The 21,226-nt window shown below is 42.2% G+C and overlaps 1 protein-coding gene across 1 annotated transcript; it reads right to left on the reverse strand.

The window, feature by feature from the left end:
* Nucleotides 1–739: 739 nt before the first annotated feature.
* jak2b (Janus kinase 2b) lies at nt 740–19,346 on the reverse strand. The gene is made up of 24 exons (XM_061070936.1): nt 18,802–19,346; nt 14,144–14,384; nt 13,200–13,323; nt 13,001–13,118; nt 10,439–10,584; nt 9,736–10,027; nt 9,428–9,547; nt 9,137–9,294; nt 8,336–8,447; nt 6,810–6,996; nt 6,522–6,646; nt 6,282–6,416; nt 5,799–5,886; nt 5,217–5,344; nt 4,910–5,048; nt 4,432–4,583; nt 4,147–4,297; nt 3,677–3,813; nt 3,156–3,345; nt 2,831–2,955; nt 2,575–2,747; nt 2,217–2,334; nt 1,889–2,002; nt 740–1,563 (listed from the first exon to the last, which is right to left on the reverse strand). Exons 2-24 carry the CDS (start codon nt 14,364–14,366, stop codon nt 1,456–1,458), a joined length of 3,363 nt encoding a protein of 1,120 aa, XP_060926919.1. The 5' UTR covers nt 14,367–14,384; nt 18,802–19,346; the 3' UTR covers nt 740–1,455.
* Between the last annotated feature and the right edge of the window lie 1,880 nt (nt 19,347–21,226).

Genomic DNA, 21,226 nt, shown 5'->3' on the forward strand with positions numbered 1-21,226 from the left:
ACAGGGTGGTCACACCAAATATTGATTTGATTTAGATTTCTCTTCTGTTCATTCACTGCATTTTGTTAATTGCTGCATACTCGTGAACTGTTTTTTGATTAGCACAGAAAGTATTTTGAGTATTTTAAATACAAAATTACTCCACTCTAAACTATTTTGTTACAAATAACGTTCGATTTTTTATCGGCCCTATCAAATACAAATTACAAAATACTCAATGTAATTGAAATACGTATTTCAAATACAAGTAATAGATATTCCCCATCTCTGTAAGTATCGTCTGGTCCATCCTCAAAATGTGTTTTTTTCTCAAAATGATAAAATAATCAGCTTTGATTTCAGATATATTAACTTTCATCATTTTGCAAAATGCAATGAAAGTTATTACAGTCAAGATTTAACAACAAATTCCTCCTTGTAGTTTATATTTTAGATTCACAAGTTCAAAACCTTAAAAAGATAAAATGCTCGGGGAAAGCGTCAAACTCGACATTTTGATAAACAGGATGCAGATGTAAGTTTATTATCTGAAGACAGCTACTTCCTTTTGTTTTAGGTTCTTCGTCTTTTGCAAAAAGCTCAACATGAGCTTTGTTAAGTGGAGTAATATAAAGTTTATATCGAACATGTAACTTAATGGTATAGAAACAAGAGGATTTCCTTTAAGTATTGTGTTGGTACATAGTTCAAAAAGTATTTTCACATTAAAAACACAAGAAACAGTTCAATAAAACAAGGCTGAATTCAACGTCTTTATTTTTCACACCACCTCTCACGATAAAACATAAAACAATGTTGGATCTTTAAATCACTTTGTATGCGCTTCATTTACACTGACACCTTGGCAGTTCTCAAATGTAGTATTTACGATATTTTCATTTTATAAAAATTATAAAAAATTTCTGAACATATGTACACAAATATACTGTCAGTATGTACACGCACACGCACACACACACACAGAGCTCTATCAGTCCATTCCTCTTCAAGACGAGAGCTAGCCCTGCTAGCTGTTTGTACGGACAAAACACACACTTACACACTCACTCACACACACAGACACACACTCACTCAAACACACTCACACAGACACACATGCAGAACTTGTTTGACACAAGCATCTTTAGCTTCCGAGCTGGCAATAATCTACTCCAAGTCTCCAAAAGACGCTTTTATTCTTCTTAAAAAGTTCATCAAGGATGTTTGAGGGAACCACCTTCAACAGATCATCACATCCAAGCCTCCGTTTGTTTTCTGCTGGCCACCACTCAGAAAAAAACTAAACTGAGTTGAGTGCCTTGCATAAAGACACCTTGGCAGAAGTTTTTGAGCTGGTCCTGGTTTTGAACCATCACTCTTCTAATCACAAACTGCTCTGGCACTCAGCACGAGAAGGAGCTCGTCTTGTCCCTTTGCCCACGCGGCTGAAGAGGAGCAGGGCACTTCGGGTGAACTCTACAACTCCTTACTGTCCCTGAACAGGTCGACACGCAGGGCGAGCTCTTTGAAAGACGGACGCAGGCAGGGGTCGTTGTCCCAGCACTCCTCCATGACCTCATGGATCTGTGACACCAGGAAGACCAATGATATGATTAGTCAAGAATTCACAGTAGAAACCAGGAATGTCTATGTCAGGGATGTTGAGACGCTGCCTGTTTGTCAGCTGACCTGCGATTAACTGAAAGACTCTGACCCCATAAAGGAACACTCACAGTTTCCTGGCTCAGGTGTGTGTAGAGTTTGTACTTTTACCTCAGCAAAGGATGGGGATGTCAATTTGTGAGTGAAAACGATAAATAAGGTATCCCCCAACAGGTAAACACTGTGCTGGAATATATGTAACATGTGTGTGTCCCTTCAGAATGAAATCAGCAGCACACGTTCGTACCTCTGTGGGACATCCCAGGGGTTGAGGCAGCCTGCTGCCTGATTTAAGGAGTTCAATGAGGTGATAGACAATCAACTGTCCCTGCTTATCGTTGCCCATCATCGACATGAACACCTGAGGAGGAGAATGACCGCAGCCAAGACAAAAATAGAACAAACTTTAAACAGGTAAGAGTATATTGTGTTTGCAGAGGTTAAAAAAATCCGGGTTGGCTCTAGTTTACGATACGTTTCCATCTGCTTTGTATTAAATTGTATTCATTTTCATACCGTTTCACTAAGGTCAAGTAGACAGTGAGATAAGTTGAACGAACAGTGAATAAACTTACTGCAGGCGGGCTGCACATCTTGTCGCTGTGGGTGAAGAGCTCGTAGAGCACAACTCCGAAGCTCCACACGTCCGACGCTACAGAGAACTTGCTCTCAGTCAGCGACTCTGGAGCATACCTGTAAAATACAAGATGTCGACTTCAACTTCACAGGATGTTTCTCAGTTTGGATCCACAGCAAAAACAAATGCAAACAGGTTATGATTAACAGCACGTTCTTTACAGGGATGACAGAGTATTGGTTTGCTACAGCTACTGAACTATCAAGAGGATGTTCAAGATTTCTTCGTCAGGGAGAAAGAAACATCACATTCAGAGCAGTAAAAAGACAACAGACGTATGTGCTCAGCAGTCTGACCAGAATATGGGGCTCTCTCCCGGCTCTTTGACCATGTAGTACTCTTTGTCCTGAGGCAGAACTTTGGTGAGGCCGAAATCTCCAATCTTCACCCTCGTCTCACTCTCCACGAGGATGTTTCTCGTTGCCAGGTCTCTGTGGATGTAGCGCTTACTGGACAGGTACTCCATGCCCTGAGGGGAACAACACATCAAATATGCATCAGTGGCTCTGGGGCTCCACAGACCGTGTTACCAAACTGGACCGAGGGACGCACCTTGCAGATCTGAGACGTGTAATGGATGAGCTTCTTGTGGTCGATCCTCTCCCTGTTTTTCATGAGGTAATCCCGCAGGCTCCCGAAAGGAAGATATTCCATGATGAGACGGAGATTTCTTCGTCCTGAAGAAACAAACTCGTTATTTAAAGATAAAGCTGTAAATGTTTGTACATTTTATAGCCAGATTAGTGTGATGTGCAAGTTCTGCCTGATTCGGAGTATTTAGTCGAGTATATGACTTTACAATGAGGGTTTTAGTAACCGAAGACACGGGTACAGGGACAGATTCATCCAAATACCAACCGCACCACGTCTACTGTACCTGCACTGTAGCAGACGCCTTTATATTGAACGATGTTCTCGTGCTGCAGAGACTTCAGGATCTCGATCTCTCGCTCAAAGTCTCGTATGTGCTCTGTGGTGCTGTGCTGCAGTTTCTTCACGGCCACCACCTCTCCAGTGTTGTCCTGAAGTGGGTCGTATCGACACATCTCCACACTGCCAAAGTTTCCCTGAAACACACAACATACATCATCAAGCTGCCTTTTTATACCCTCAAAGTCTGACTTATATTTTGCAGTAGGTATTTGCTTTTCACGTTGACGATTCAAATGTGACAATAATATTAATATGCCCTAATTTAATCCATATTTGCCTAAAAAAACCTCCTGAATATTGCTGGATTTAGTTTCAATCCATTTTGAGTATGTAATGTACACTGAAGATGGATAGATAGGTTTTTGTTGAAAACCTATAATCAGACCAATTCATTCTCTGTTCTTCCACAGTGGTGGAGCCGTGATCTCATGAAGCACAAGAGTTACTTCCCACACGTCTTCATACCTTGCCCAATTGCTGTAAGAAGATCAGGTGTCTCTCTTCAAACTGAGCTGGCTCCGGATTCTCCGAGCCCCCCGTCGACCAGGCAGAGGCCGGTGTTCTGTTCGGCAGGATGTCAACGTCCACGATCATCTCGTAGTCTGAAAAGAAAACAAGCATGTAAACAAGAAAGGCTAGGAAATATGAAATACATCAACTTCAGATGGGCTTTGTGGTTTCTTAGTAGGAGAAATAATTCCATAGAAAATACGGCACTTTTATCTCATTCCTAAAGCACAGACTCAGCTAAAACAGGGTTTTGTTCCATCTCTACCAGCAGGGTATTGTGACACACCTCTGGTATTGGTGCATTGTGTAACACTAGATGCGTCTGACAGGTTATTTGAGATTCAACACTGCTGTGACCTATATTCCCTGTTGTGACACCACCAGTGGAGCTCTGTCCGGCTGGCTGGGGATCGCTGTGCACCTACCTGGCGTGAAAAGGCTGTGGAGGTCACGGATGACGGCGCGGAACGTTGGCCTGAACATGGGCTCGTAGTCCATGCAGCTTGTAATCAGATTGGCCAGCTCAGTCCACTTTGGGGCAGGGAGGTGGTGGCGGTCCTCGTAGAACAGGGTTTTCTACGAGACATTTCAAACACAAACTCTTTACGTGCAGATTCTAAATACAAACAAATACAGGCTGAAAATGAGGGTGTAGATTTCCCTGTGCAAGTAAATGACACTAAACACAGAAGCAGGTTTTGTTCACTTACCTTGGAGCTGTCAAGCGTTGCTAAAGGTCTCTCCCCCCCACTGCAGATTTCCCAGAGAGTTGTGCCAAAGCTCCACTTGTCTGCAGCCAGGCTCAGTTTGGCAGGATCCTCGATACACTCAGGGGGAACCCAGGGGATCCTCTCGATCAGGACTGATCACACAGAAAAACATTTCATCCACCACTGGCAGTAAACTCAACGTGTTCATTCAAAGCACTGACAAAGGTTTGATGGATTCTGTTTGAATTTATGCACTAATTGAACGTATTCCTATATTTTATAATATCGAACAATAAAAACATACAAGCAATTGTTGAAAACATCTTCTACCATCTTTTTTCCCCATATTTTCACAACATAACCACACACACAATGAAGGGATGAAAGATTTAAGATGACACTATCTCATTGGAGTCACACTCTTTGTTAAATAGGTTGTAACTGCCACCTGTTGGTTAAAGAAGTGCATCACACTCACCTTCTTTGGGCAGGACAGTGATGCTGATACCAGGATCAGTCAGTTTAATGAAAGGCGTGTTTCCAGACCTTCGGTCCTCCTCTCGGATCAGAAGAACATTTTTAGCGCACACGTTCCCATGGACAAGTAGCTTTTCTTCCTGCAGGTACAAAAAAGGAGATATGTATCAGTCTCTTTCATTCACATATCTTTGTTATTAGTCTGTATTTCAATTTCTGTACCCTATTTAACATGTTAACATTTGAAGAATTGAAACTTTGTGAATGACGTGTAAATGCATCAAATGAGACACCACACGGCTTCGTACCAGGAAGTTCATGGCCCAGGCCAGCTGCTTTGCCACTTCAAGCTTCCACAGGATGTTTATAGAATTCTTGTTCTTCTTCAAGTAAGTGTCCATGGAGCCAAACTTCCCATACTCCTGCACCATGATGTCTGGAACGAAGTATTTTATGTGAATTTTAAAATCATTTCAATATCTTGTGATCCTCAACTCAAGTTTTACATGTTATTTTCCAACATAATGTTATTATTCTTTGCAGAGAGTGTTAAACAAAGACAGAAGCAAGGAGACAGAATGAAGTGTCACTCTGTAAAATGTTTTCTTGCGTTAAATCCCATGTATCTCTGTAGGTTTAGTCCAGATAACACTACTGTGGTTTCAGTACAACTTCGGAGCAATGCAGACGTGCAAGAGAGATATGTGAGAATATCCCTGATACCTCAGGCTCACAGGAGTAGAGCATGGTAGATTTATCAATATATCATAATGACACACGCTCGCAATGGTCGTCAATTTAATGGCAAAATGTATGGACATTCTTGGACACAAGTGTATCCTTGTGGCAGGACACCTGGAGAGAGACGCATCTCTCTGAAGCAAACTTACTCTCTTCTCCACAGACACACACGCCGTAGTTAAAGATCAGGTGCTTGTGGGACAACTGACTCATCATGCTGGCAGCTTCAAAGAAAGACTGCAGGACAAGACAAAGACAGAAAACCACATTATTCATGTCAGAGGTCGGCTTCGCTTCTGCGATTTACCGAAGACAAACACAGAAGAGTGAACATCTCAACCAGGTTTTTTTGCTAAACATAAACCCAAAATTCAAACTGCTGCGCTTGGCTTCCACAGATCTAACATCAGTGGAAAATTACAAATTTAGATTGGTTTCTAGTTCTAGACCTCACAGATTTACTATCGATGCAAAATAAAACAGTGACGGTTGCTTTCCCTGCCAATGTTGTCTTCTTAAGGGTTTGTAGTAACTAACAGTAACTCATAGTAACTCACTATTATTTACTTAAAGTATCTTCACCAATTACAAATTAGTGGATATAAGAATCAAACCGTGTCGAAGCTACACACCTCAGAGTAATTCCTCTGAGTCTGGTCCAGCACTTTCATGACAACTTCTGTTTGGTGCACTTGTCCATAGTCCGTCAGCTCCTTGCGGACTCCTTTGAAGATCTTCGTCAATGTCCCTTGACCGAGACTCTCCATCTTAGAGGAGGGTCAGTGTTGCATTGAAAATCATTATCATTCAATAAGAACATAGATAAGGAAAAATAAGTTATTTTAAGGGTAAAAAATGTAAACAAAACTTACAAAGTCCAGATCTTCTTTCCTGATCTTGTGAAACACCATTTGATTGATGTTGTGTCGATGCAGTGAGGGAGACAGAGGCACTTCTGAGCCCTTGTTGCTCCGGCACACAAGCAGGCAGGACTTTTCTGAGGATGGAAAAAAACAAAAAATATGAAATTAAACCAAACGTGAGAAACCCTGGTGTGAGCCAGAGATGGAGCAGGGGGCAAATTGCTTAGACATCAGAGGTTATTGTCGACTGAAATCTCAAAACATACACTGTGCAAATCCAGGTTGTTTTATCTGTACCTTTGGCGTTTGGTGGACAGCACTTGCTGAACTGGAAAATGACGCTGTCTGAGCGCACAGTTTCCTTTTGGTAACAGCTGAGTAGTTCCTGAAGGCTACTGAAGTTTCTTTTGGCTCCGCTGAGGTTGAACTCCCGACTGGCAGACTTGGTTATCAGGCAGTGCTTGTATTCAACAGTGTTGAAGACCTGAATGGAAGGAAGTGAGAATGAATGTAATTTCAGTTTTCAGATTCAATGAATCATAAGTTAGTCACAATATCAGAGAAACTCTGGAGAAACAGGAACTTCAGATCTGGTTTCAGTTCTAAAACAATAAAAAAAAAATTGCTACAGGGTATTCTGCCTGGTATATATCGGAAATTTTGGATATTTTATCAGACTCTGTGGCCTGAAAACATGGCTGACACAAGCATGCCCCACCCATGGGATAAAGTTTGTTGACAAATGTAGTATCTTTTGGACTTGTAAAGGCTTTGCACCTGATCTGCTTCGTCCAAACATGACTGGGTCCAGACTCCTTGGTGCCAACCCACGTCATGCTCATTAAATGCCAAAACAAGAACGTGTGGATAAGCGTGAAGGACAGTGCACACACACACACATATCTTCAGCATGTTTCTTTCCCAGCTCAAATGATCCTTTGCTTCACATCATCTAAAGCAGTAAGAGGATGTTTCTGTCCTGATCAATGACCCCCCCCCCCTTACACCGAACACCCACCAATTCAGGATGTTCCATGTTTCCCGCAGGTCGGGGTGGCGGGGGTTAAGAAACCCTAAAAACATTGTTATATGCATTGGTTTACTACCTGGAAAAATCTATTTTTAATTCTCAACAGGACTTTTCCTGGTTAAATTAAAAAATATATATTATCTGTCAGACGAGAAACATATGAAGCCAATCCTATTGTTGCACTGAGGTAAGTGAAATCTTGCACATGTTTAGGAGAAGTATAACCCATGAGAAAAAAAGGTGGTGGCTTGGTCAAACACATAGAAGCACTCAGAGGCCTATTGTAAGGTTTCTATTGACACCTGACTAAAGAGCACTACTGGTGCAGCAACACTGGCAAAGACTTGTCCTCCAAACTTTTTATCAGTCAGACAAAACAGGAGAAGAGGAGGGACTGTAGCTATTTTCTCTACACAACATGTGACATCATGACATTGACCTGGGTGAATTACCATCACTGTTTGTACAAGAAATCTGAGCCAATCTCATATAACATCAGCAGATATGACATATGCCAGGACGCCTTTCAACTCACCAGATATGTAAATGAAGCCACTTATCACACTCCTTTTGGTTTATGAGAAAACATTATCCACCTTATGTTACATTAACTATGGCCATTTATACCTGGTTTATGTTTTTTTCATTCATTCAGGGTCGATTTTCAGGTGAGGCACTCACAAAAAATATATTTTCTGTATTGTAAACAGCCCAGAGCTGCATTTCTTGAATGAGGTGGAAAGGATTCAGTTTTGGTGAAGTGTTGCTGTTGCCACACAGGAGTGCTACTAACCTCAACAGGGAAAGTCAGGAAATACTTGTTGAAGTCTTTTGGGCTGCATCTCAAAATGTAAAGGCCCTGCTTGTTTCCACACTTCTGAAGTCGGCTGATGGCAAACTCCATTCTGCAAAACAGCAACAAACAGTGAAGTCACAACAGGTTATTGCCTGTATCTCCTAGGATATAAACACCGACCACCTGAGAAAAGCTTGTACATTTGACACTATTTTGAAAGCCCTTGAGTAGGAACACCTGGCTATTGTTCGATCAACAATCATGAGGCAGCAGTGTAATTTATAAAATCATGCAGATACAGGTCAGGAGCTTCAGTTAATGTTCACATCAATCATAAGAATATAGGGAAAAAGTCAGTGAGCGTCGCATCACTGTTGTTGCCAGACTGCCTGGTTCGATATATTTCTGAAACTGCTGATGTCGTTGGTTTTTACTGCACATCAGACGAATGTTGTAAAAAATAAATAGATATATATTCAGTGGCAGTTCTGCAAATTTTTGGATGAGAAGAGTCAGAATGGCCAGACTGGGCGGAGCTGACAGAAAAGCAGTGTGGACACAAATCAGAGGAGTCATCTATTAGCTCCAAACTTGAGTGAGGTAGTGGTGGCGCCCCAGTTTAGCACAATATGGACATTTCAATAACAAAAGGTCCAGATTAGGCTATGTGGGTTGCGTTCAAATTGATTCTAATATTTATTTCTTAGTTTTTATTCTTTCAAAATAGATTTTTTTAGGCAATAATCCTTATTTGTCTTGCTTGTGTAAAAATAAAAGATTTGATGTTTTTTTACTTACGAAATCGAGCCGTGGCAGTGAGACGCGATGACCTCCACAAGCCTCGGAGGTGCCACTTCTTTACATAGGTAGTGATGTGCGTCTGCAGTCAGCCGATAGTAGCCGTCAACCAGGGACACAAAGGACAGCGCTTCAGACAAACTGGAAAACTCCAGCTCCTGAAATGTATGCAAAACCACAACAGAGCACACCAGGAGGATTCTGTCAGACATGATTGTGCAAAAAAAACCTGACATCATATTATAGTTTTCTTGTACAGTAGACAGATAGAGGTTTAAACAGTGAAATTACCATATTCTTTCCATCTTGTGTGTTGATGGTGACCACACGACCCTCGGTAGCGCCCTCCTTGCTCGCCAGTTTGATGCTGATGTCAGTGACATCTGGGAAATCAGAAAAAGTCTGCAGCTCCTGGACAAACAGTTAAACAAAAACTTACCACTATGTTTTTGTATAATCAAGCACAACACTCTATCTTAAAACAAGTATTTCCCTGTCGCCAGTTTCCTGTAGACGTTTTATGCTGTTCTGAGATAAAGTCACTGAAAAGTCCAACATGTTCATTAAAATACAGCAGAAAATGTGAAAACAGCACGAACCTCATCAGAATCTTTCAACTTCTCTCGACACCACTGGACGCCAGTGTCTGCTGCCACCAGGATGAAGACCTGTCCCCTCTTAAGCTCTCTGACCTGGAAGGTCTCTGTGTAGAAGCCCTTCTCCAGGGCCTCCATGCTGATGAGGTACTTCAGCTTGAGATCCCGCGCTGTGGTCCGACACTGACTGAACTGCTGAATGAAGCGCTTGAAGCGAAAGCGGATTCGCTTACGTGTGAGGAAGTTGCAGTCCTCGATCTGAGCTCTCATGTCCTTTGGCAGAAAGGACTTGTAGCTGGAAGAGATTCAACAGATTTTTTGTTGTGAGCATCGAACGAGACAACATTAATCCCTTGCAGTATAAATACATGTAGTTTCTATTTTGAATGCTGTGTGAAACATACAACAAGAAGCCACAATTATTAGCTTGAACGTCATTAAATGGAATGGAATGGAAGAATGGAGATTCATTTTCAATAAGCTTGGATGGGGTCACATTTTGAGAGCTGGCATTAACTGATGTTGACTCATATTTAACTGACTTGAAGCATAACGGCTATTTATTCACTAATATTACTCAAAATAAAGTACCAAAACGTTTTGTATTTGCAACAGTGAAAATGTGATTATCAATTTGCACCATTGCATCATTGGAGGCTGATGATTCCATCTCCGATAAAAAGCAGCCTTCTTTTTTCACGTGTACCTTGTAGTGTGATAAATGTCCAGCGGCGACATCTGTCTTTCCTTGGCTGTCCTCGTCATATCGAGTACAGCCAAGCCGAGGCACTCTTCCTGAGTCTCATGGGAGTTAGGGATCTTCACAGAGCCGTTCACAAAGTCATTCCTCCACTGCACAGAGACAACGAGAGCAACACATTGGACTCAGCACTTAGGGTGTGTGGAGATGTGTTGGAGGAGTCACTTGTATTATGTTGCCCTTAAGTAGAATGTGTGCACAACCTTGTGCTCGTATGAAGTACCACAGTCAGATTCAGGGAATATTCTTCGACCGCTGCCACAATATCAACCTTAACGGTAACATACAGATTTTTTACAACCTTTTACCATTAGAAATTGGTAAACTGTTGTTATATTTAATTGGTTTTGGCTTTTGCCTACTGAGAAGATGGTTTGCGTAGCCGCTCATCAATATTGAGTGATTGTGCAAGTGGATAAAATAATGTTAATTGTTGAACTCTGACGCTGAATGTTTGCTCCCTCGATCCCAAAGAAAAATATTTTTAAAGATTAAAAAATGCTATTCCTGTGGAGATAAACTTAGTACCTGGCAACTAAAAAAAATCACAGTAAAGCAATGAATTTCAACCAGTGCGATTAGTTATCCACCTTATCTGCTTAGAATATTTCCAGACTTCAACCAGTGCTGCTGTAGCAGCTGAAGCAGTGAGGGAGGGTCAGGAAAGGATAACTGCAGATAATAATTTGAGAAATGTAGGAGAGGAGGAGGAGAGCAGCCAACATGCTGCTGTGAGAGAGCCAGCTAGTGGAGAAGCAACAGGTGGGATTGACAGCAAGAGCCGAGGCTGAGCACTATATTCACATTATATTGTGTGTATATATATATATATATATATATATATATATATATGATATATATCCAACCGCCTTTTCCAGCAACCACCACAAATTGAGTTAAATTCTGTGGGAAACACTGCTTCTACCTGCAAGTCACAAGAGCGGTTCCTTATCACAAACCCAGAGACTCTGCTCTAGATTACACAGTGAGGAATTCAACATCAGCACAACACAAGATCTGAACAGCTGTCTGAAGTGAATGCGTAGTGGCTCAATGGCTGCAAACACACAATGTGCTACACCCTGAAATCACCCCCGCAGCTGCGCTTCCCTTCTCCCCTTCAGGCTTTTCCACCAAGACAGATTTACACAGGAGTAATTCCACATAATCCTTTAGTTCACTCAGATGCCACGTGGAGCATTTAGTTCCTTCTGTCCTACACAGATATATCTATTGTTGGTGCAATGAGGAAACAAAACAAATGTGATTACAACAAACTATCAACAGAAAGACAGCATAATTGAAAATGTTCAAACTACATGAAATTCTTCTTTAGCATCTTTGTGGCCTTTACGGGCTTTTATAGAGTACTGGTCATCCAAGGTCAGATTGACCTGCTGGGGAGCCCATGGGAAATCACTCCATGTGGACCCCTGTCATCCCTAATTACATCTATCATGGCTGCTGACCAACCATGTTGAAGATCTAGCACCATCCTCGCAGTGTGAAAGTTTACTACAGTTCCAGCTGAAAGGAGGACCCATACTTCAAACCCCTGCCCTACTGGAGGCTCATCTCATTCCCAGTATGCTTGGGACAAAGAGAGGGAAGTTCCTTCATAAATCAACTGATGCCAACATTGATTCAATCCACACATTCCTAGTTAGTAACTAAACTTGTAAAACGGACAACAATGGTGAGGGTGATGCTTACTGACACGTCCAAAGCCCTTGATATGGTGGACCGTGCCCAGCTGCTGCAACATCTGGCCAACATGGAGCTGTGCCCTATCCATTTAATCTTGCTATCCACTTGTCCAGAGGTTACTTCATGGAACTCCCAAAGGAGATAACTAAAAGCTAAGGTTTTTCACCAGGGACCTACTTTCTGACACTGTCCATACTACTGTGTTATGGCCATTTGGTTTGGAATGGGTTCATGTCCTTTTGGTGAGGTACAATAAAAGCCAGGCAGTGACGCTAGAAAGAGTGAAAAAAGTTTCCTCTGTGCCATCTCCAGAAGCTGCTTCCCACCACTGCAAATCCCATCTTTTCCTAACAGGAGGGACCAAGGGTTTTGTTCTAAACAAACTATGATCCGTCAAACTTTTGTTACAGAAGAAAGCCTTGAGATAAACACGAGGACAAATGTTGGTGCCAACTACCCACATAGACGCTCTTTTGTTTACAACTAATGATGGAAAACCTTCTAACATTTCCTATCCAACCCACATGAGGTTGAACAAATGAAAAGTACCAGTTTTAACGTTTAAATCTTTCTTTCTCCGTGTGCAATGTTTTAAATATTAATTTTCAAAGATGAGATGTGACCTAATCAGCAGGTGACAAAGAGTTCGCTCTGCATGTCAATGAGTTGAGCTACATGTTCTGTAATGTAGAAGACTTGTCTGCAAGGAAACATACAAACATAAACTGAATATCTGATCTGCACTAATTTCCAACCAGTACATGTATAATAAAACTAGTAGCTGTGTAGTGAGGTGCTTACCTGACAGAAGAGGTAGGACATTACAAAGTCATCAAGCACGGGGCTTTCTGAGCCCTTGGCAACACCGTGCCGATATGCTCGAGATGCCCCACCACTGTACCAGCCAGGGAAGTAGTACCTGTGGAATATGTTAATGAAGAAAATGCATTAAATCCCAAAGGATATCATCATTTTAAAAAGATACTAATGAGACAATAACCTTATTCTGAAAAACACATCTTCCGAGGCCGATTCGTTGAGCTGAAAGATGTGGTTCGGTGAAAACCACAAGCAGTCGCTCTCTCGGTAGAGGCCGAACAGGCTGCAGTACAGAGGTGAAATACCTGAAGCAGATACAGAATGAGGAAGCACATTTTTAAAACTTACATATTTTGTGAAGTAGCATGTTCTTTAAACAGTACACCTTATCTATAGTGTTTTTCAAGCATGATCCAACTACAATCTCGTTGTATAAATCTAACTACAAATAGAGGAACGTCTGTCTGTGTTTGGTTTTTCACAAAACCGATCATCTAAACAACTTCTAACCTGGCAGTGGTATTTCTGACAACTAGAGGAAATAAGGCTTTGAATTTCTTAAAATGTTGTTTACTTTACTTTAACCGGCACTTCCTGATGATTCACTTTTAATTATTTCCCTAATTACATTCGAATAGATTATATTCCAGCTTCAGGGGCCTCTGAACAAGTTGAGTTAATTCAGGGGGCCGATTCTTCACAGCACACGTTAGAAAACAAACTGTTTCAAGTACCAACACAGGTGAACAGACGGTCAATGAAGAATATGTAAAATGTCAGCTGTGTTTGGTTTCTCCCCAAACACATAACATACAACTCCAACAACATGCAGGTTGGGCCTGGCTCTGCTCTGTGTATTAGTTGCATCACACTTATATTGACTCTTAAATTGTGCAAAAAATAAAAATCACAGAGCAAAGCAAAGCTTCCATATTTACACAAATACTTCCAAGTAAAGAAATTTGGACAGACAGTCAACAAAGCCTGGAGATGACTGAACAACCCAACGATTTTTTCCACTGATAGGTTCTCACTGTGGCCTCTTGATAACCTTATCTTGGGACTTATGCCCCGAGTTACATAAAACACATGAATGGGGGTGCTTCACGCAGGCTGAGTACTCACTGCATGCCTTGGCTGCGTCTATACACAGCTCTTCAGCCACATAGTCCCCAGGTGGGTAGCTGAGCAGGCTGCAGTCAACCCCTCCCTGGCTGCTGTGGTAGAAGTGAAGCCTCAGAACAGCAGCGGCCGGTCTTGTGTCTGGAGAATCCCGGTGGGCGTTCCCGTTCTGGTGCACCACAGCGAATGTCTCGGTCACAGCGTCCATGGCGAGCTGGGAGGCCATCAACAACACGCATTGAACCTACAATCAGTTAAATGAAAAATGTCAGCGGGACTAATGATAGATTATTTTTCTTAATGAAGAAGGATGAATTTGATATCATGACCAAGAAGCATGTTCTCTGTTATCAAAATCAAAGTATTGCGTAAAGCTGCAGAACAGAGGAACCATTGTTTGCAAATGGTTATAACATCTGTAAATCTATTTAAAATTAGGTTACTTGCAGTAACACATTCAAATGTTTCACTGTAAAGAAAATAATTACATGATTAACCTTAAAGGGACTCTTACCTTTGTTGCATTTGAGAATTACAGCACATTCAAATCATCCCGCCTTCCTCCAATGCCCCACCCCCTCGTTCCCATCCGCGGTGTTTTAAACTTTTGTTTTTCCCCCTGGGAGCGGCTGTTTCAGTACGCCGTGGACCACTTTGGTCTGCCATCGTCAGTCGCTACGGTCGATACGGTCGCTACTCGCTACTGTCTGCCGTGGAATCAAAACAAACCCTATAGTTGAGGACGCGCCTTGATGACGCGGGCCCGAATGCGCCACAAGAAGCAGACGGGCTTCCTGTCTGTTTCCATGCAGCAAACAGACAGGTCTGTCGGCCAATAAGGTCCTTCGGTCCGAAGAATTTTATTGGTTGAAGTTTTCACTAAATATTACGAGAGTGAAATAATTGTTTGTTTTAACTCCTGGTGGGTCTGTCTTGCATTTTAGAGTGTCATTACCTGAATAATACCAATTTAACCTTATCCACAAAAAGTGTAAAAATGCAACAAAGGTAAGAGTCCCTTTAAGCTAAATAAGTGTTAATCAAGTATTAATACCAAACTACTATTCAATCCTCATTTTCTAACCCCAAAAAACTCTTCTCCATCTTTTCAAACCTCCTCGACCCCCCCAGTCCCCCTCCTCCCTCCTCCCTTCTACCAAGCCACTTTGTCAACTACTTTACAAAAAAGATTGATGACATACGATCTTCTTTTTCTGATCCTCCTTCTAGAACCACACCTCCATCAACTTCATCTTCATCCCCTTCGCTCTCCTCTTTCACCCTTCTGTCTCCCAATCAAGTTCTGACCTTGGTAACCTCTGCCCGCCCGACCACCTGCCCCCTTGACCCCATCCCTTCTCACATTCTCCAGTCTATTGCTCCTGACCTTCTTCCTTTTCTTACTCATCTTATCAACACTTCCCTCTCAAATGGCTGTTTCCCTAATTCTCTGAAGGAGGCAAGAGTAAATCCTCTCCTGAAGAAACCCACCCTCGACCCGTCTGCAGTAAATAACTACAGACCTGTCTCTCTTCTTCCCTTTGTTTCCAAAACTCTCGAGCGTGCAATCTTTAATCAACTCTCCTCCTATCTGAACCACAATAATCTTCTTGACCCTCGCCAGTCTGGTTTCAAGGCAGGTCACTCAACTGAGACTGCCCTCCTTGCTGTCTCTGAGCAGCTTCACACTGCTAGAGCAGATTCTCTCTCCTCTGTCCTTATCCTTCTAGACCTCTCTGCTGCATTTGACACAGTGAACCACCAGATCCTGATCTCATCCCTTCAGGACCTGGGTATCTCAGGCTCTGCCCTCTCCCTGCTCTCTTCCTACCTCAACGAACGCACTTATCGGGTAACTTGGAGAGGATCTGTTTCTGAACCTTGTCCTCTCACTACTGGGGTCCCTCAAGGTTCGGTCCTGGGTCCTCTCCTCTTTTCTTTGTACACCAACACTCTCGGCTCTGTCATTCACTCACATGGCTTTTCCTACCATAGCTATGCTGATGACACCCAACTAATCCTGTCTTTTCCCCGATCAGAAACACAGGTAGCAGCTCGAATCTCTGCCTGTCTGACTGACATCTCTCAGTGGATGACCGCTCACCACCTGAAGATTAATCTCGACAAGACTGAAATACTTTTCCTTCCAGGGACAAACTCTCCCACCCATGACCTGACTATTAACTTTGACAACTCCGTGCTGACCCCCACTCAGACTGCTAGGAACCTGGGTGTGACACTCGACTGCCAACTCTCCCTTTCTGCCAACATTACTGCAACAACGCGGTCCTGTAGATTCATGCTTTACAACATCCGGAGAATACGCCCCCTTCTCACTCAGAAGGCGGTGCAGGTTCTGGTCCAGGCCCTGGTCATCTCACGCCTCGACTACTGTAACTCCCTCCTGGCAGGTCTACCTGCTACTGCCATCCGACCTTTGCAGCTCATCCAGAATGCAGCAGCTCGACTGGTTTTTAACCAACCTAAATTCACTCGCACTACTCCGCTCCTCCGCTCCCTACACTGGCTACCAGTGACTGCCCGCATCCGGTTCAAAACACTAGTACTCGCATACCATGCTGTAAACAGATCAGGTCCAGTTTACATCCAGGACATGGTCAAACACTACACACCAGCACGTTCTCTCCGCTCTGCTTCAGCTAAACGACTCGTTCCTCCTTCACTGCGAGCTAAACACTCATCAAAATCACGACTGTTTGCTGTCCTAGCTCCTAAATGGTGGAATGAGCTCCCACTCGACATCCGGACATCTGAAAGTTTACACATCTTTCGCCGAAAACTAAAAACACACCTCTTCCGACTGTACCTTGAATTAAAAAAAAAAAAAACTAACCACTTTTGAAAACTAACACTTTGGTAGCACTAAAATGGCACTTACTTATAGCACTCTGTATTTTTGCTTTATTTCGAAGAAATTTTACTGTCTTGATTCTTGTTGTTCTTGGTTTGTACCCTCAGGGTTGAATGCACTTATTGTAAGTCGCTTTGGATAAAAGCGTCAGCTAAATGAAATGTAATGTAATGTAATGTAAGTGTATAATTGTCTCATTCATTTATTATGATGAATACATTCATACATACAATTCTCAGTGGGAGGTGTAGAATCTTTGGACTGTGCAGAAGCAGAGCAGAATATTTAAAACCCTTATTTCCGCAGCTTCTCTTTACTGAAGCCTCACTTCCCTTAACTTAAAGACAGTGTTATATCAAGGTACTAACAGAATTAAGGATCAAAGCTTAAGTAAACAATGTCATTGCTTTTTCAACAATGAACTTGCAAATTAAAATGCGTCAATTAAGAAAAATCATAAATTGTCAATAAGTAAAACCTGTTAACTTGTTTTAAATCACAGTGGAAAGAAAACTACATATCTTTCTGTGACACAGTAAATCAGGGGGATATAAAAATATCCCAAATGATTACAAGTACGCTAAGGTTAAATAATACCGTAGAGAATATTGCACAACTGTAAATATTTGTAAATACACCAGTGGGAAAAAGAAGAAGTTCAGGTTTCTATGGCAGCGCAGATACAAAACTTGTTGTCCAGGTGCTTCAGCACACGTCCCAGCGTCTTGGCTGAATGACAAAAAGGAAAAGTGGAGCATTCAGTTGTTCATGTGTCATGTTCTCGACTCAAGGGGCTGATGAAGACTCTCCTCAGCAGCTGGACTGCGTTTTATATATTCATACTCAGTTTTAACGAGTGGACAGATCGCTCTCTTTACTGTGACATGAAAAAATCCTTTCTTGTGATTTGTGTTCACCCGGATTCACAGTTGTGAATCATCCGAACAGAAGAAGGACTTCAGGGGGTGAATGAGATCATTTTTTGTTGATCAGATCACATCCGGTAGCGTTACGGGCGAAAAAATGTCAGAAATTGTGTGAATTGGCAACAGTGATTAAATTCACAACAAAATCAAACTAATAAAAATAAGCTGTGGGCCATTAACCGTATGTCAATCAATTACTGTTTAGTGGACAAATCGATTATTATGTGTTATACACAAACACTACACTGGAACATGGAATATTATATTTGATGTAATGACATTTCTCCCTGAAAACAAAAAAAAGAGAAAGAGGATATGGAACCTATGACATGAGTGAACTTCTGCAAAACACAAACCCATCTCTTTACAGTGACGTAGAAATAAAGAAAATAAATACTTTTGGTTTGCAGAAGCATCAATTATAAAACACATGTTGCATGACCTACTTTCTGAAAAATGATAACACAACACCTGATGAGTCTCGGCGGACGGTTTCCTGACTGACAAATCAAATGTACACATGTGTAAGATGTTTTGATATGTAGTTAAACCAGATTTTCCTTTAACCCCCAAATTGTGCATTTAGCTGCGGACAAATGTCAGAGACTTGGCCGCAGACATGAAACCCATCCAGGCCGGGATCCGGGGGAGCTACCGCTAGCTATAGCTTTCATAGATTAACTTCACGCTAGCGGCTTTACACACCCACCCACCCCGGGTCGGCTCGCGTCAATCACCGGGGGAACCACACGCATGCGACCGACTTGCTCCACTCGCGGTCGGGGTCCCGAGCTCGTGCACGTTGAGAACCTGGAGCCGCAGAAGCTGCGAGGGAACAATTACCGAGTTTTTAAAACACTTACTTTGGTGTGTGTGTCTGTGTGAGCCCCGGCTAGCTAGCTCGCTGCTAACTAGCTGCTAGCCTCCTAAGCTAGCGCAGCGGCCAGGACGGGGGAGTTTGACAGCTGCTCGCCCCCCTCGCGGATCAGTGTTCACCGCGGCCGGCTGTGCACACAACAGCGGGTTAACGGTTAAAATCCACCCGGGGGAGCATCGTCCATGTGCCCATGTCGCACTCAGCCCACCGGCCTGCTGCTCCAGCGGTCCCCGGTCCGCCCCGCGTCGCCCATCTCTCCCCGGAGGAACTTCAGCAGTCGAGCTTGTCAATCTCGTAACTTCGGCTAACGCTAGCTGCTAGCTTCGAGCTACGCAGCGCTGCTCCGCTAGCAACCCACTCCTCCTGACTTCCTCAGCGGGGACGTGGTGTCCTGGAGCCGGGGGGACGTGTGGGCTACAGCCGCGGGGACAGTTGCATTATTGTCGTGTTACATTATTAACGAGAGCAACTGAGGCAGAGGAGCCGCGGGTTCGAGCCCGAGTCAACAAACCAGCCCCTGATGCCGCCTTCACGTCCTGCCGGAAATGTCACAATTACACACAGGGACAGAAAAAAAAGAAAAGAAAAAGAGGAAAGGAGTCAGTTGTGCATGAATCCAGATCCACGTTTCTAGAGGGTTGTTGTTTGTGTTACTGTTGAATTGTGTTGCAACTGCAAATATCCAAAATTAAGGAAGATGTGTACTTCTATTTGAGGAGGGAAACTTTCGAATTCTCTATATTTTATATTATTCAATGTAAGATGTATAAAGATAAATTATATGTTATATGATTTATGAAGAGAAAGGAGATTAAAAAAGCATCTGTTATTTATTACTTTTTTCATTTATAGCATTTGTATAAGTGTATTGTTTTGTTAAAACAAACTAAACCATACTACACAACACTACACTACAGTACACTACACTGCACTGCACTACACTACACTGCACTACACTACACTTTACTACGCTATACTACACTAAACCATACTACACTACACTATACTATACTACACCACACTGCACTACACTGCACTGCACTGCACTGCACTGCACTGCACTACACTACACTACACTATACTATACTATACTATACTAAACTATACTACATTATACATTGAGATATTTATGATGACAATACACAATTCCAAAATTAAATTAAATATAGAAACTGAGCATTATAACTTGTATTGCTGAAATAGATAGATAAATACATTTTCTTTTGGCATATTAATTATTTTTTTAAACTTTTTTAACTGGTGTGTATTCTTTTACTGACCTCAACAAATGCACATGTGAAACTGATGTAAAGTCAGACCGGCCTCTTTTTGCCAATGGTCACATTGCACAGACTTGTAAAAACCATTACTTTGAAAAAAAAAGGAACAACTGGGTAAGCGGGTGGTGTAGTGGTTAGAGACACACTTCTCCAGTATGATGGGTAAACAATCTTCAATTCTTGTGGGACCAAGTATATGAGTGATGTGGCATCTTCTAATGTATTCCAGGCTCTGCTTTGACCTCATCTCCCAGAAGGGAACAAATAATCATATAGGCAGAATCATGGGGGGCACCCTGCATCCCCTAAACCCAAAGCCTCAGAATAGGGGTGTTGAGTTGGTCTGTAAACATAAAGACCTCTTAGGGATTTACTGACTCTTAATTTCAACTGCCTGGTAAGTGAAGATTTCTCACCAGTTCACCTCAAAGTCGTTGAGCTGAGGTCAGGAGTCTGGGCAGGCTGGTCAAGTTTTCCAAGCACAGCTGGGAAAAGCATTTGCTCACCTACCTCAGCGCAAGGGCATTGTTTTGTTGAAACAGGAAATGGCCCACCCCAAAGTGGGACAAAGTTGGATATACACTACCTTCCAAAACAACAGTTCACAACCTGGGGTTTGAAAAGTTGTTTTGTTGTGTTGTCATGGGATGTTTTTTTTCTTCCAGACTTGTCTCTAGTGTCAGCTACGTGAGGCTTTACTGTGCTATCTATATATATGTTAACTTTTAGCAGGCATCGTAATAATGTTGATTGCATCAAGTGGTATGTATTTATATAGGGAGGAAATTTTGTCATGAATTTAGCCCAAGTATTAGACAAATGAAAACTACAATGTGGTGATAAAATATAAAAAAACAGGGATTCTTTATTATTATTATGATTTGAGTTATTTATTATCAGTTTTATTATCCTCATTATTGCTATTAATAGGCACTACTATCATTGCTGCTGTTATTACAGTGGTTACATACACAAGTAAGCCCCCACAACAGTTCTTAGTCTCTCTCTTTTCACTCTCCCTCTTTCCTTCCCCCCCGGAGTTCAGTTCTGTCTGAAGATGTGAAAAGGGAGTTTTCTTTCCCCTTCACTGTTCGGTAAGTGATGTTTGGGTTTCTATTAATAATATTGTGA

The sequence above is a fragment of the Limanda limanda genome, chromosome 5, assembly GCF_963576545.1.
Source record: "Limanda limanda chromosome 5, fLimLim1.1, whole genome shotgun sequence".
Taxonomy (NCBI): domain Eukaryota; kingdom Metazoa; phylum Chordata; class Actinopteri; order Pleuronectiformes; family Pleuronectidae; genus Limanda; species Limanda limanda.

Excerpts from the sequence above, each read along its gene's own strand:
- jak2b (XM_061070936.1), bottom strand. The coding sequence starts at position 14,366 with ATGGCCTCCCAGCTCGCCATGGACGCTGTGACCGAGACATTCGCTGTG. Across the intron at positions 4,584-4,909 it reads CACTGTCCTGCCCAAAGAAG|TCCTGATCGAGAGGATCCCC; the intron begins GTGAGTGTGATG and ends CTGTGTGATCAG. Across the intron at positions 2,335-2,574 it reads GGAGAGAGCCCCATATTCTG|GTATGCTCCAGAGTCGCTGA; the intron begins GTCAGACTGCTG and ends TGTATTTTACAG.